Consider the following 16,762-nt stretch of genomic DNA (forward strand, 5'->3'; position numbering starts at 1 on the left):
TATTCAGCACCAGGTGGAGACAAGTGCATCAAATCAGTCTACAGTTATCATTAATGCATTCCTAGCTGCTTTCCATGAAATGCAGATTATGAAGTGCAGGGTATAGTAGTGCTAAAGAAAGCTAATCACATTAACTGGCTTAGACTGCAGAAGATATCACACCAGCCATTTCTATTACAGTATTAAGCCAATGCAGAGGTCTCTCTCTCTCCCTCCCTCTCTCTCTCTCTCCAGAGTCTGACGCATTTGAGCCCCCAAGGGATCATATTTCCAAACCACTTTAATGTCCCATGTACAGACCTTGCAAACTGTTGAATGACAGCATGCCCATGTCAGCAGAGGGAAGATAAAAGCGTCACGGGGAACCTGTTTTTGCTTAACACCCCTGGTTGTCAGGCAGACAATGACAACACAGGCATAGAAAATGTAATTAGCAGGGGGAAATACAAGGCTTCAAATCACTGCAAGACAGTCACAATATTGTCATACTGGAGAGGACAAGAAATACATGAAAGCTGGAAGCATCCCAAAGACCATAATGAGAAAGAGAGAGAGAATGAGGATGAGAAACCACACAAAAATGTCAAACAGGGGCTTATGCACTTAGATAATTCAGAAGCAAGTGTGTGTGTGTGTGTGTGAGAGAGAGAGAGAGAGAGAGAGAGAGAGAGAGAGAGAGAGAGAGAGAGACTACGCAAAGGAACACACAAACATGGTATAGGGGGCCTTATATGCCTGGGTAGGTCAGAAACAGCAAAGCTTCAGCATAGAGGCAGCATCTTGCCCCCAATTCCAGGGCGGATGGCAGAGAGCACTCCAAAATGCATTTCGACAGATTTTGATGCATTAGCTTAATGTAGTTGGTTGTTGTTGAGCTGACAGTTCAGCAATAATTTTGCACACTGATAGACAAAATATTCATGCAGGTGCATCAAATAATGGAAAGTTACTTCTTTGAACAGGTCAGTAGTCGGTATAGCAAATGGAGTTTTCACATCAGAGAATGGTAAGCAAAGAAATGGAGCCAGTGTTATTCATAAAATGATCTGGACTCTTAATAATTTTTTTTAAAAAATGTTAGAGATGTTTAATTGCCTTGGCCATGCTGAAGAGGAGGAGGAGGAGGAGGAGGAGGAGGAGTTTGGACTTGATATGCCACCTTTCACGCCCCTTCAGGAGTCTCAAAGCGGCTAACAATCTCCTTTCCCTTCTCTTCCTCCCCCACAACAAACACTCTGTGAGGTGAGTGAGGCTGAGAGACTTCAGAGAATGTCACCCAGCAGCTCAAGGTCACCCAGCAGCTGCATGTGGAGGAGCGGGGAACCGAACCCGGTTCACCAGATTACGAGTCCACCGCTCTTAACCACTACACCATGCTGGCTGTACTCTGTAACCTGGGGATCTTTATTGTAGAGCCAGTCCATCAGTACAAGATCATAGAATTGTAGTCTTGGAAGGGATCCTGAGGATCATCTAGCCTACCCCCTTGCAATATAGGAATCTCAACTAGATCATACATGACAAATGGCCATTCAACCCTTGCTTAAAAACTTCTACCTCTCATGGAACAGCTCTTCCTGTCAGAAAGTTCTTCCTGACTCTCCTTTCCTGTAACTTGAAGACATTGGCTTGGGCCCTACCCCCTGGAGCAGGAGAAAACAAGCGTGCTCCATCTTCCATGTGACAGCCCTTTAGGTATTTGAAAGTGGCTATCGTATCTCCTCTCAGTCTCCTCTTTCCCAGGCCAAACAAACCCAGCTCCCTCAACCATTCATCATAAGGCTTGGTTTCCAGACCCTTTGATCATCTTGGTCACCCTCCTCTCCACACGTTCCAGCTTGTCAACATCCTTCTTAACTTGTGGTGCCCACAACTGGACACAGTTCTCCAGGTGTGCTCTGACCAAGGCAGAATAGAGTGGTACTATTACTTCCTTGGATTGGGACACTGTATGTCTGTTGATGCAGCCTATAATAGCGTTAACCTTTTTTGGGCTTTTATCACACTGTTGACTCATGTTAAACTTGTGGTCTACTAAGACCCCTAGGTATTTTTCACATATACTACTGGCAATCTGAGTGTCCCTCATCTTATATTTGTACAGCTGGTTCTTCCGGCCGAAGTGTAGAACCTAACATTTGTCCCTATTAAAATTTATTTTGTTGGTGTGAGCCCAGTTCTCCAAACTGTTAAGATCATCTTGAATCCCGAGTCTATGAGCACAATGTGAGTGTGGGGTTGCTAAGTAAAGCTTTTAAAAATATTTCCTAGAACCAGTTTTAGGAGTTCTCCATTACAAAATAGCTGTCTATAACATATATCATGCCCCAAAGCCTTTGTTCCCTTCCTGCAGTAGAGTTACATTTTTTAAAAGGTCAGTGTTTTAAGCATCAGAGGCGTCACTTGACTGTTTTATTGCAATACCTGAGGATCCAGTAACCACAAAATGAATCAGCAGGATAAGTTCAAAAGGGTAGCACATGTGGCCATTGAAGACTTTGATATCTACTTCTGTGCACTGCAGACTCTAGTTGCCTAAAATGGTGATGGTTTAATGGCTTAAGGAGATGTATTAAACAAAAAACAACTCTTACCTGATATTTTCCCACTTCACCTCAGGTGCTCTTCGCCAGCAGCCTGAGACAGATCTGATCCATTCAGTCATGAGACAGGTTCAGATGAACTATCTACAAACTGTTGTTGCTACATTTAAGAAACTATTTTATCTAAAATGTCCAATATCAGATTTGTAAACTCCCTTACTGGGAGTTAATTCTCATTAAACTCAGCAGGATTTACTCCTGATTAAACATGTATAGGATTGGACAATGAGTTGCGTAGAGACAATAACTTCCATGGACGAAATGCCGCCGCAAATACATTTACTTGAATTTATACCATATCTTTTGGATTTTTCTAGTTATAATTGGGAGGTGGGGCTTAAGTGCTGAACTTTCCTTAGCCTCAGGACCAGCAACAGAGGACCAAGTGGGGATGGATATAGCAAGAGTTCATGATGTAGCACAGGAGAGGGATGGCCCCATTAATTGGGAGCAATGCTTATGAATTATCCACCTGAAATGGGACTCTCATGAGGTTTTTATCTCCAACATTCCTCAAAATCAACAGACATGAAGGCAAAATAAATGGAAGATTTTTGATACATTACAGCAACACTTTTCTCTAAGTCCCACAATAAACTCTGGGAATATTTGGAAACCACTCAGCAGCCACAGAACATCGACAAAAATACATGCTGTTTGTTACATGACAGTTTCCCAAGGCTGTTTACACTGTTCAGTGCATGGTTCTTGAGCAGCCATTGCTTTCAGACAATTGCAATTGACTCAAATACCCCTGCTTGCAAATACATTTCCAGAATGCTTTGTCTTATTTCAAGCATTACTTATTTTCATTATCATGAGCCGTAAAATAAAAATATAAGGCACAATAGCTGCACTGCCAACCTACAGAATCCCTCCTTCCCATTTCCCTATAGTGTTCATCTTTTTTATCACTGCGTACCTACACAAGTGGACTCTTCAGAGCATTTTCATTGTGTATGTGGATGATTATACACTTAAGACTGAAAATAAGAAGTGGTTCAGGATCTTTAAGAGCATTTACAACGAGCTCTTTCTTCTACTATAGAAAAATGAACCATATATACCTGGACTGGTAGTAAAGGTGGTACTCCTCCTGGACTTTTTTTAAAGTCATGATTTAAAATCTAAAAGCAACCTAGCTGCATTTTCTCTGTGCTTTACTGTGAGGCTATATAATGGCAAGTTGTAGCTAGTATGTCAATAGCATTTGTAATCTGCAATGCTTGTACGGTTGGGAAAAGGTATTGTTTCCTAAACCAACCAGTATCAAGCTATCGAGAAAATTCTTCTCAGAAATTACATACACTAGAGAAGTAAAAAGTGCACACATTTGGGAAGCATCCAAAATTGACTTATTTAACTGTTTGTCTAGATATATACAAATTGTTATTGTCACAGGTCAAGATACAGGTGCACCATGCAAATATCTTCCTATCTGCACAAGCATTTTAGAAAGCAGAAAATCCAGAGCAAAAACCTATTTTTTTTGGGGGGGGGGTGCATTTTGTTCCATGTGGTTATTCATTTTAAGCTGTATTTATGTTGCAGTGCTGTGTGAATTAGTCACACTTTTGCATTCCATCGCAAGAATCTTTTGAAGAAGTGTGGTTAAGAGATATTTTAAATAAGTAAAATGAATGCCATTGTATTATGGAAGATAATTTTTGTACTTATCTTCAAATACTTGAGCATGTGGAGCTAGGAAACCTAAATGAGTTGGATTTAATAGTAGCTGAAGTAACAGCTTAGATGTATTGAGTGGGGAGGAGAAATCTGCCCTTTCCCTCCCTGAAATGATATCCATGCTTCCCTTTTGTGCCAAAAGAACAGCAACAACAATCAAGACCATGGAACAAAAGAAAAAGGTTAATCGACACAGTTGTGATCTGGATTGGGAGTGAGGAAGAAGTTGAAGAAAATTCCAGATACAGTGGTACCTCGGTTTACAAACTTGATTTGTTCCGGAAGTCCATTCTTAAACCGAGGCGCACTTTCCCTACCGAGGCCTCCCACCACTGGTGTCCTTCCACCGTTCTGATTCCGTTCGGCTTCCAGGGCAAAGTTCACTAACTGGAACACCTACTTCCGGTTTTGCAGAGTTTGTTCACCAAATAGTTCATTAACAGAGCTGTTCGTAGACCGAGGTACCACTGTATACAGTCTGGCATTTTGTGTTAATGAAAAAAAGGAAGAAAAATAGGAAGCTGTCTTATACCAAATCAGACAACTGATCCACCTAGCTCTAGAGTTTCACTTTCCCAACCCTTCTTTCTGCATGCAGAACATGTGCTCTGTCACTGAACTATAACCGTTCCTGATCATACCATGTGTAGTATAGATCTATAAAGTTCTTAGTACAAACCTCAGCTTAGGTGTGAAAGCACTAGTAACTAGTAATACTGATATCTCACAACAGAGCCAGCCTGGTCTTCCTCAAGGATGTTCCTCCTTGTAAGTAGCTCGAACAGGCCAATTAACCTCCCTTCCTCCCACCCACCTCACCAGTTTCCTCTTTTCCTTTTTCAGCAGAAATTCAACATCCCACGATAAGATGCCACTGAGCATGCTCATTCCTCACTGACCTATTTAAGCAGAGACTTCCTCTTTGAGTTGGGGTTCAACCAATACCATTGCCTTCCTCTTGTTTCTCAGTGGCCTCATTAAACATGGGTGCGAGACACTACTATTTCAACATTTGCCTAAGTGTGGTGTCAGGGAACTGACATCGGAGCCAGAAGTGGAGGCAGGGCTCCCAAGCGATGCCGGAGAAGGGCCAAGCAGGGAGAGAGGGAACTCATCGGCTGGGGAAGGAAATCAGCGTAACACCAGGGATAAAGGGGGGCGGTTGGGGGAATCGGAGAGGGGTCTCCAGGACTCTTCGCTGGAGACCAGCGGGGAGAGCACAGGTCCTCCTCTGCCCACACCCACCCTGCGCAGAAGACTTCTGCGCAGGGAAAGTAGGTGTAGACTTGGCGTCAAAGAGCTTTTGTGCTGGAAGAAGTTTAAGAAACGCCCACTGACGGATTCTGCTAGCGACTGAACAGCCACGAAGTGAAGGGCTGTCCAGTCAGGAAAGGTTTAACCAGGCTACCTAGCCAGGCATGGTGGCAACTTACGCATGAGCAACCCCATACATTCATTACAGCAATCCGTCAGTCTCTGACGTTGCTTGTGCACAGCGACAGGCAGGGCAGCACCATGAGTCAAACTGGAGGAGCCGGCGCCACGGAGCAAGCAGCTGGAGTGCAAAATCTGGTTGAGAGGAACCGGGGTTTGGAACAGCATGTGGCTCTGCTGACGGCACGGCTAGATGAAAGGCGGACTCAGGATGCACAGGTCAGACCCACCCCCGTCGCAAGGAAGGTACCGGGACTGGTACACAAGTTGGAGGGAAAGCCCCAGGACTATAACGCGTTCCGAACAGAAATAGAGTACGCTTTGGAACTGCAGCATAATGACTTTGCTGATGATGGGGAAAGGATAGCCTATATTATTGGGCATCTACAGGATGGGGCCCGGGAATGGGTCAGGCCCCTAATGGCGACGCAAAATGCTGCCTTGAAGGACCTTAGGAAATTTTTTAGCACAATGGACGCAATGTATTCCAGTCAAGTGGAGCAAGATGTGACTCGACGGCAATTGATGGGGTGCAAGCAGGGGAGCCAATCAGTTAGAGACTACTGGTCGCGCTTTGCCATGCTGATCCACCGGCTCGGGTGGGATCTGGATTCTGAGCCCATTAAAATGTTGTTTGAGGAGGGGTTGTCCCCAACGGTGAAGGACGAGCTTTCCCGCGCACCCCGCCCACAGTCGATGGATCAGCTGATCAAGGCTGTGCTTGCGATTGGAGTACAACAGGAAGCGCGGGCTCAGGAGAAGCGCGAAGGGAGAGGGGAACCTTGCCATGACTACCGCATTCCTGAAATGCCGAAGCAGCCTTCCCAGCCGGCTGAGCCAATGGAAATAGATGGTGCGCGCGCACGCACGCGCGCGCGAAGTTTCTAACTCCAGTGAAGGTCGCAAGACGGAGGGAAAGGATTGGAAAACGACCAAGAAGTGTTTCCTCTGCCAACGGCTAGGACATTTTGCCAGGGTCTGCCCTCAAAGAAAGGCATGGCAAGGGATGGTGGGAGCCGCTGGCTGTGAGGAGGAATCATAGAATCATAGAATCATAGAGTTGGAAGAGACCACAAGAGCCATCGAGTCCAACCCCCTGCCAAGCAGGAAACACCATCAGAGCACAGAGGAGGGGGAGAAGGGGGAGAAGGGGCAGGAGCAGGGAAACGCCAAAGCTTGGCTGCCATTCAGCGGGCACAGCAGCCAGGCCAGCAACCAATAGAAGTGCCCCAGCCAGGCCCCCCCAAGGCACCTATAGCCATAGAAGTGGTGCTAGAACTCCCGAATGGGCACCCAGTCAAGGTGAAGGGGCTACTGGATTCAGGCAGCTCCTGCAATTTCTTCAGCAAGGACTTCGCTCTGGAGCACCAACTCCACCTGCTGCCCCTAGATTTCCCCTTGCAAGTGACAACCATAGATGGCAGAGAACTTTTGGGAGGGGAAGTGACGTACCAGACCCCACCAATGAGAATGAGGGTTTCCAGGCATACGGAAACCATTGCCTTTCACGTAGCCTCACTGGCAGGACCCCCAATAATATTAGGGATGAGCTGGCTGGCACTAATTGATCCAGTAGTGGCATGGCATCAGCGGACAGTCACCTTTGGATCAGCTCACTGCTTGGAACACTGTCTGGGGGGGGGGAACCCAAGGATGACCGTGGCCAGGGTGGCTGGGATGGCGGTGGAGCCTAAAGGGGAGGTGCCACCACAATATGCTGACCTGCAGGAGGTCTTCAGTGAGAAGGAGGCGGATAGACTACCTCCCCATAGGCCCTTTGACTGCCAAATCAACTTACTCCCAGGGGCTCAGCTGCCGGTGGGTAAACTGTATGCCATGTCTGACCGGGAAATGCAGGAGTTGAGGGAATTTATTGACAAGAACCTGAAAAGAGGTTTCAGAAGAGAATCAAAGGCGGTGGGGGGCAGTCCGGTGTTCTTTGTGGACAAAAAGGACACTAATCAGCTCAGACTTGTAGTGGATTACAGGGCCGTCAACCTGGTGTCCAAACCCGTGACCTTCCCGATGCCCAGGATTGATGACATTTTAACATGGGTGAGGCAGGGGAAAATTTTCACCAAGCTGGACCTCAGGGGAGCGTACAATTTGATTAGAATGAGGGAGGGGGACGAATGGAAAACCACCATGTTCACCCCTCTGGGGGCCTTTGAGTACTTAGTTATGCCATTTGGATTATAGTCGGGCTCCGCCTGTTTTCAAGCTTTCATGCACCACGTGTTGGGGTCCCTGCTGTACAAGAATTGCGTAGCCTTTTTGGACGACGTCTTAATCTATTCGGACAATGAGAAGCAACATGTCAGAGACGTCAGGGAAGTGCTAAAGAGACTGCAGAAGCACCAGCTGTGGGTCAAGCTGGAAAAATGCCAATTTCACACCAGAGAAGTCGGGTTTCTGGGGTACAAGTTGTCAGACAAGGGCCTAGCTATGGACCCCAGCAAGGTGCAAGCGGTGCTGGAATGGAAGACCCCCAAAACCCGGAAGGACGTGCAGAGGTTCCTAGGGTTCAATAACTTCTACCGGAAGTTCATCAGGAACTTCGCCCACTTGACAGCGCCCATCACAGATTGTCTCAGTAGCAAAAAGAAGTTCGTCTGGACAGAAAGTGCCCAGCAATCCTTTGAAAGGCTGAAGAAGGCGTTCGCTTCGGAAGAGCAGCTCCTGCACGTGGATCTGCAGAAGCCAATGAGGCTGGAGACCGACGCGTCAGACCAGGCCATCGGGGTGGTACTGTTGCAGCCGGGGCCCCAGCAGAGCTGGAGGCCGTGCGCCTTTTTCTCGAGGAAGCTGAGCAAGTCGGAGCAAAACTACACGGTGTATGACCGCGAACTGCTTGCAATTTATGCAGCATTTCGACGATGGAGACATCTGCTAATAGGGGCACAGCACAAGATCCAGGTGTGTACGGTTCACAAGAACTTGGAATACTGGAGGACTGCGCAAGTACTCAACCAGAGACAGATTCGATGGGCACAGGAGTTCTCCAAGTTTTTCTTCGAGATCCAGTACGTGCCGGGAGAAGAGAACGTAAGAGCAGATGCTCTCTCCCGGAAGCCGGAGTACATGGAAGGAGAGGGCCCACCGGAAGTCAGACACGTGTTCTCCGAGGACCGATGGGTGTGTGGGGGAGTGTTGGTTGGTAGACGAGAACTAGCCAGGCTTACTAGAAACGATGAATTCGCTCAAACAAAAATCAGGGAACTCCGGGAGGGAAGGGAAAACCAGGGAGGGTTTGAGGAAAAGGAAGGGGTACTGTACTACAAGGGAGCGCTGTATGTACCGGGGGAGACCTTGAGGGGAAGGGTACTCAAACAACTCCACGACAACCCAACAGCGGGGCATTTTGGTCAACACAAAACCATGTTGCTGGTCACCAGGCAGTTCTGGTGGCCAAGGGTAAGGGAAGATGTACGGGAAGATGTACGGGGGTGCGACCGCTGCCAGAGGGCAAAGGGGGAGAGGGCTGCACCCGCAGGGTTACTGGAACCCTTACCCACACCGGGGAGACCCTGGGAGGTGGTATCCATAGATTTTATGACAATTTGCCCAAGTCAAGGGGGAAGACAGCAGTCATGGTAGTAGTCGATCTGCTAACAAAAATGTGCCATTTCATAGCTTGCTCACATGCGGTAACGGCGGAGGAAACTGCCAGGTTGTTTGTAGATCACATCTTCAGGCTGCATGGAGATCCCTCGAGGGTCATCTCGGATCGCGGGAAACAATTTACTTCCCGGTTCTGGAGGAAGCTAATGGGCTTGCTGCAGGTCGAGGTAGGCTTCTCGACGGCGAGACACCTGGAAACCAACGGGCAAGCAGAAAGAGCGAACAATATACTCCAGCAATACCTACGCTGCTACGTCAGCGAGAGACAGAACGATTGGGTAGAGAAACTAGCGCTGGCTGAATTTGCGTACAATAATGCTGAACATGTGTCCACGGAATGAGCCCGTTCATGGCCAATTATGGGTGTCACCCCAGGGCCTTCCCGGGGAAGGGGGAGGAAGGGTGGAGCGTACCTGCGGCAGAGCAGTTTGTGGAAGAAATGGAGGCCTTGCACCAGCAACTTAAGATGAACTTGGAAAGGGCCATGGAAATTTACAAGAGGCAGGCAGACAAGCACCGTTGGGAAGGGGAGACCATACGGGTGGGAGACCGGGTGTGGTTGTCAACCCAAGGGTTACCTTTTAAGGGAGGGTGCAAGAAGTTGCGGCCCAGGCGTTTGGGACCCTTTGAGGTAACACAGCAGGTGAACCCCGTGGCATTCAAGCTCAAGTGGCCTGACAGCATGAAAATACACCCGGTGTTCCATAGGTCCCTACTTTCACCGTACAGGGAGGGGCGGGAATTCCCTGGGCGAGGGGAAGAAGTCACCATGCACCCACAGGTAGAGGAGAGGGAACACCACAACCAAGCCACGGAAATACTCGATTCCAGGTCGCGAGGGCGCCAGGTGGAGTACTTGGTAGCCTGGGAGGGAGAACCCGAGTCAGAAAACACGTGGGTTCCAGCGGAGGCCATCAATGATGGGTATCTTGTGGAGGAGTTCCACCGCCTGTTCCCAGACAAACCTAAACCATTAGCGAGATTCTGGGAGGAGCAATTTGGAACCACGGAGGATGAAGAAGATTTTGTGGGTTTTCCTGTCTCCGAAGAGGAGGGAGGAGAGGTGTCAGAGGAAGAGGAATCGGACTGGGAGGGCCACCACACGGGAAGAAGTCGGAGCGGGTGGGAAGCGGAGTTTGAATCCTCAGGGGATGACGACAGCTCCTTCCGGGGATTCCCAGCATCCTCGGCTGAGGAAAGGGACGAAGTTGGGTCAAATGGGCGGGCCGGGGGTGGAGGGGGTCGTGGGGGGGAGGTGGATGTCAGGGAACTGACATCGGAGCCAGAAGTGGAGGCAGGGCTCCCAAGCGATGCCGGAGAAGGGCCAAGCAGGGGGAGAGGGAACTCATCGGCTGGGGAAGGAAATCAGCGTAACACCAGGGATAAAGGGGGGGGGTTGGGGGGAATCGGAGAGGGGTCTCCAGGACTCTTCGCTGGAGACCAGCGGGGAGAGCACAGGTCCTCCTCTGCCCACACCCACCCTGCGCAGAAGACTTCCGCGCAGGGAAAGTAGGCGTAGACTTGGCGTCAAAGAGCTTTTGTGCTGGAAGAAGTTTAAGAAACGCCCACTGACGGATTCTGCTAGTGACTGAACAGCCACGAAGTGAAGGGCTGTCCAGTCAGGAAAGGTTTAACCAGGCTACCTAGCCAGGCGTGGTGGCAACTTACGCACGAGCAACCCCATACATTCATTACATGTGGCTTTGCTACTTTTGTTTAGAACTTGGAACATTCATGAGAAAAAACAAGTCAAATGCAATGCAATTGTGATGATGTTTCATAAATACTTCTATTTTAGATCTTTCTTTTTAAACAAAAAACAAAACCTTTAGATCATGACTCAAGCCTCTTCTTTCCTTTTATTATACGTTTACCCAGAATAAGTTCTTTCTTGAACTCAGGTGTTTTGTTGCTGCAGCCGCCTCTTTAAATGACATCACCACAAGAGTTTCTCTCTACAAGCATGGTTAAAACAGACCATTCAGGAATGACCTTTTCCCAATTTTAATTTCAACACTGTTTATTTCTCCGCACCCCATAAATTAGGATTCCTTTGTAAATTGTGGTCCATCATAAATATTTAGCAGCTTCAATAAAGCAAAATTTACATCATCTGACATGCTTTCTTTAGGCAATTTGTACCTGTGCCACAAACCACTTTCACTGGTGTTTCTAAAGAGCAGTTAAGACTTCCTGCGATGCAGATACACTCATCACTATTCCATAAATCTATAGTTCTTTTGCAGTGACTAGTCTCATCAAATCCTCAGGATTCATTTTTGTAAAGCTGCCGTTGAATAGCTGATGCTCTCAACCCCCAAAGTTGATTAAGATATGTGCACAAAAAAATCTGGTGACATCATAATGTGGAAGATTTATAAAAACCGAAAATGCCCTCCCCCGATATTTAGTCAGTCTTTATATAGAGATTTATATAGATATATAGGTATGTTTGTATACATATGTGCATGATTCTTTTACGCCCCCCCCCCAAGAGGTGTGAGCAGGTAATGATCAAGATTTGTGCAGATTAAGGGTCTTCATCCATCAATGGAATTTCTAGAAAATAAAAGAAAGAGTTAATTGGGTTTTAATAGTGAACTCTGTGAAGGGAGGACCTGAAATGTTATTTTGCTATAACATGCCATTAACAGGGCCACTGTTGCTAAGAGGTTAAGGCACTTTATGCATGGAGTCAGACAACCCATTCTTTTCCTTTTACTTTACTACATAGCCACCTGGTGCAATCACAAAGTACGCTAAGTGGCTGCATACAAATCAGACTAATTGTTCAAAGCACTTTGCAGGTGGCTGTGCAGTAAAGTAGTCCTCTGATTATTCTTTCTTAGGCCAGGCTAGTTTTCAGAATGAGAATTAAATGAAGATTCAATTCCCCCCTACACCCTCCCCCGTTCAGCTTGTGTGCTTGAAGCCTGGCACACATTCATGACTAATTTGGAGTCATTTAATTAGTATGTTTCATGAAACAGTTCAACATGCAGAGGAATAAGAGGCCATGAAACCTTCAGCAAGCCAAATTTTAAAGATGGCCAAAAATCACATTGGCCGTGGAACCTATTCAATAATGTTGGATCCTAAGCATGATCTTACTAGCTGGGGAAACCCAGCCAGATGGGCAAGGTATAAATAATGAAATTATTATCATTACTATTATTATTTGCTCTCAGCATAAAAGATGACTTAGCGTATGTCTTCATTAGAGTAGGTGACCATGAAAATCTGCCGCTAACACCAGTTTGCCACTGACTCTGACTTTGAGCATTACACAAACCACAGTAAACTATACATAGCTCATTGAAATACACAGCTGGATGTTGAGAAAAATCAATATTACAACAAGGTAATTGGATTGGTCTTTCTGACAGAGTAACAAAAGACTAGGTAGATACCATGTTGAATTTTACTGTAATGTAGTGTGTGCGCTCATTACTAAAAAAAAAAAAAGAAACACCAAGAAAAAAATAACTAGGGCATAGGCTGATGAAACAGGGCATTTTTGGCTACTCTCATACTCCAGGCCCAGACTATAACTCCACATGTTTTTAAAGATGTGCCATGTACCCAAGAAAACTAGCTAAGCTGACCTCCATCAAATGTTCAGTCGTTTGCAGTGGGGGATGCGTTAACCCTCTCCTGCCAAAAAGGAATTTTTAGGCACAAATCCTTGGTAGAATCTGATGCAAGGTGGTGGTGAAACTTTGAGTTGTAAAGAATTTGCTGCTGCTGTTGTTGTGTTGTTGTTTTTTTTTTAAAAAGTCAGAAGCAAAAGAGACATAGGCTGGAACAGAAAGAAAGACCCAATATGCAGATAGGTTCCTTCTCCAAAGCACAATCTCATGGCTTCTTCATGGGGGGGGGGGACCTCTGACACTAAAACAAGCTCACATAATGTTCAAAAATCAAAATTACCATCTGCAATGTCAATGCTTGGGCTGGTTGATGCTACTTCCCCGGTGGTGCTATTGATAGCATCAGTTCTCTCTGAGATAGGATGTGCTCCCACTTGACACACAGAAGATGTGTACAAACTTTGAAGAAGTTCCGAAGAGCCTGAAATGCTGTCACAGGTATCAAATTCCGCTGGCAACCTGCCCAAGTCATCTGGCCCCGGATAAGCTGGAGGGTTCTGATCATCAGCCTGTAAAACATACCCCTGTCCAGCAGGGGACACACATCCAGGTGCCAAGGCATTCAATCCACTGCTCACAGCTTCATCGTAGGAAGGTAGCATCACAGGAACACCGTCCACCACCACGAAGTCAGGGCCACTGCTGCAATTCTCCTGAGCTCCTCTACATTGGAAGGAGAGAAAGAGTGTGCGTGAGTGTGTGTGAGAGAGAGTGTGAATGGCAGAATATCAGCTTCCAGCAACATATGAGGTTTGCCACTTAGAAAGTTTTTAATAACCTGAAATCGAGGCAATGCATCATTAATATTTACTTCAAATATGCCCAGGTATCTGTTCAGACCGATAGCCATGTGCAATTTGTCACAATAAGCTAAATAGCTCCAGCAAACCGGGGAAGAGGTGGGAGAAGGAAAGCAAGCAGCTGGGTGGCAAAGATAAGGAACTCTCTTATTCCTCATTCCGCACTGTGAACATCAGCCTACATTAAGATTCCCAGAATCACAAGTTAGGCTGGGAAATCCAAGGTTGGCAGTGAGAAAATCTCAGCTAACTTTCATGGCATACTGCATCTGTATTGTGCATTAAGGCGACGGACACATCAATTGCGAATAGCAACTTTATTTACTTTTATTAAATTTGTCAGTTGCTTTATTTTGCCCAGGGCAACCCAAAGCGACCTGCAACTAAACAAATAGACAACAAATCCCACATGAATACATTAAAACCAAGAGGAAAGAGAAATACTTTAAAAACATCCCACCCACTTCTAAAAGGTCACAGATAGTTAAAGGCCAAAGGCCTGGTTATAGATGAAGGTTTTTGCCTACAGATACATAATGATGGTGCCAGGAGAATTTCCCTGGGGAGAGCATTCCACAAACAGGGAGCCACCGCTGGCAGCCACCCTAGTTTAAGATAAGAGGGTTGAAAGGACATTATTGATTTGCTTGTTCATTCAGGGCTTTTGTTTACCACCCTTGATGATACATATAAGAGAGTGGTTCGCAATATTTATTTAAAAAGAATATAGTGCAGTAAAATCAAGTAAGGATTAAATACAGTACCACACTGCCAACTACTGGGAGAAGGGGAAGGAGGAGAACATAAGAGAAAAGCGTTACTAACCTTGGAAGAAAGCGTGCCTTAAATTTGGTCTGGAACATTCTGGCAAGGATAACTAACAGAAGCACCAGAAGAACACTGGTAGCAGTGAATGCCACAATCTTCCATGTTGTCAGGAGAGTTTCCTGTGTATTTGGCCAAGTTTGTTCTGTGGCACAAACGATAATGAAGAAGTGTCATGTTAGGTAATAATGGTTTAATACTTACTTTTCATTAGAGCCATAAAGGATCAGGGCCCAAATACTTTACAATCATGCAGATGACACAAAACTGGGAGGGGTAACTAATGCCTCAGAAAACAGAATCAGGATTGGAGAACTGGGCCCAAACTAACAAAATGAATTTCAATAGTGATAAATGTCAGGTTCTACATTCAGGCAGGAAGAACCAGCCCATATAAGATGGGGGACACTTGGATTGCCAGTGGAACATGTGAAAAGGGTCTAGGGGTCTTAGTTTATCACCAGCTTAACATGAGTCAACAGTGTGATGCAAGAGCAAAAAAATAAAATAAAAAAGGCAATGCTAATCTGGGTTGCATCAATAGAAGTATAGTGTGCCAATCAAGGGAAGTAATAGTTGTGTTCTATTCTGCCTTGGTCAGACCACACCTGGAGTACTGTGTATATATAATATGTCCTTTAAAAAAATTATCTGCATATAAACACATCAGCATAACAAGAACCAAAGCCAAAATAAATGTTACATTGGTAAGATTGTGCACTGTTAAATAGGGGACCCCACCTTTCCACTTCTATTTGCCTGAATGTTTACTGTCTAAACCAGGGGTTATCAACCTGGTCCCTACTGCCCACTAGTGGGTGTTTCAGGATTCTAGGTGGGCGGTAGGAGGTTCTGCGGCACAAGCTGAATCCTCCTTCCATCGAGCACTGGTGGGAGGTAAGGAAATTTTACCATCAAGAAAGATGCATTAGTGGGCGGTAGGTATAAAAAGGTTGACTACCCTGGTCTAAACTTTCATGTACAGGTCAGGTTCTCAAGTTGTTGTTTATTACCTGTTTTGACACAGTATACTTGATATGACGGAAACCATTCTCCATACTGGCAGGTGATATATTTGTAATCGTTGGTGAGAGTGTAGCCAGGATCACAATAGAACTCAACCACAGTCCCATGGTTGTAATGCTCGCAAGGCCGCGGGTGGCAAATGTAATCTCCATGAGTCACCATAGGAGGTAGTGGACAAACTTGGACACAAAAAGACCAAACATGAGTGAGGTACAACATTGCATGACCGACATCAATAAATATAAACTGAATGCAATGTTGGATGATAATCAGAATCAGAATTTATACCCCGCCCATCTGGCTGGGTTTCCCCAGCCACTCTGGACAGCTCCCAACCGAATATTAAAAACACAGTACAGCATTAAACATTAAAAACTTCCCTAAACAGGGCTGCCTTCAGATGTCTTTTAAAATTAAGATAGTTGCTTATTTCCTTGACATCTGATTGCATGCAATCTCAATACACAAACAAGCTTGTGCACATCCCTTTATTTATGCCATTTACAAACCAATATATTAGCAAACTACAAGCCTGAGCCCTGTGCATTGGCAATTATAATTTTCATACCAAGGCAATAAAACTAACAAGACACAACCCAGCAGACTACAGAGCAATTTCTACCTCTATTCTCCCAGTCATTATAGTGATTATTTTGAAATGGTTTTGTGGTATCTTGTGCTTTATTGCAGCTATGTATATGATTTGGCACAAGCTTGAAAATTTATATGAGTGGGCAGTCTATAAATATTTTCATAAATAAGTAAGTAAATAAAATGAGGGTGGTTTTTTTTTTTAATAGAAGAGGACTACCTAGGCATTCAAAATTCAGCCTTGACATCTCTAAAGTAGTTCAGGCAACAGAGGTTTATCACCTCCAGCTCTTAAAGACTACAGAAAGCTACAAGTACACAAATAATTACCGTATTTTTTGCTCTATAAGACTCACTTTTTCCCTCCTAAAAAGGAAGGAAAAATGTGTGTGCGTCTTGTGGGGCGAATGCAGGCTGCGCAGCTATCCCAGAAGCTAGAACAGCGAGAGGGATCGCTGCGCAGCGCTCCCTCTTGTTGTTCTAGCTTCTGGCTTAGCTGCACGAAGCCTCATCAGGGCAGGGGGAG

General features: G+C 45.8%; 1 protein-coding gene across 4 annotated transcripts in view; it reads right to left on the minus strand.

Moving 5' to 3' along the window:
• Positions 1 to 11,177: 11,177 nt before the first annotated feature.
• Positions 11,178 to 16,762, minus strand: part of SUSD4 (sushi domain containing 4) — an 81,205-nt gene continuing 75,620 nt past the window's right edge. For all 4 annotated transcript variants that reach the window (XM_079969275.1, XM_079969277.1, XM_079969278.1 and 1 more), the window contains 4 exons: positions 15,633 to 15,824; positions 14,620 to 14,764; positions 13,275 to 13,657; positions 11,178 to 11,903 (listed from right to left, as the gene is read on the minus strand). In XM_079969275.1, the coding sequence (XP_079825401.1) occupies positions 11,875 to 11,903; positions 13,275 to 13,657; positions 14,620 to 14,764; positions 15,633 to 15,824 (749 nt within the window). In that variant the 3' untranslated portion in view covers positions 11,178 to 11,874. The remainder of the gene's footprint in view (positions 11,904 to 13,274; positions 13,658 to 14,619; positions 14,765 to 15,632; positions 15,825 to 16,762) is intronic.

The sequence above is a fragment of the Podarcis cretensis genome (genome assembly GCF_951804945.1).
Source record: "Podarcis cretensis genome assembly, chromosome: 3".
NCBI lineage: Eukaryota > Metazoa > Chordata > Lepidosauria > Squamata > Lacertidae > Podarcis > Podarcis cretensis.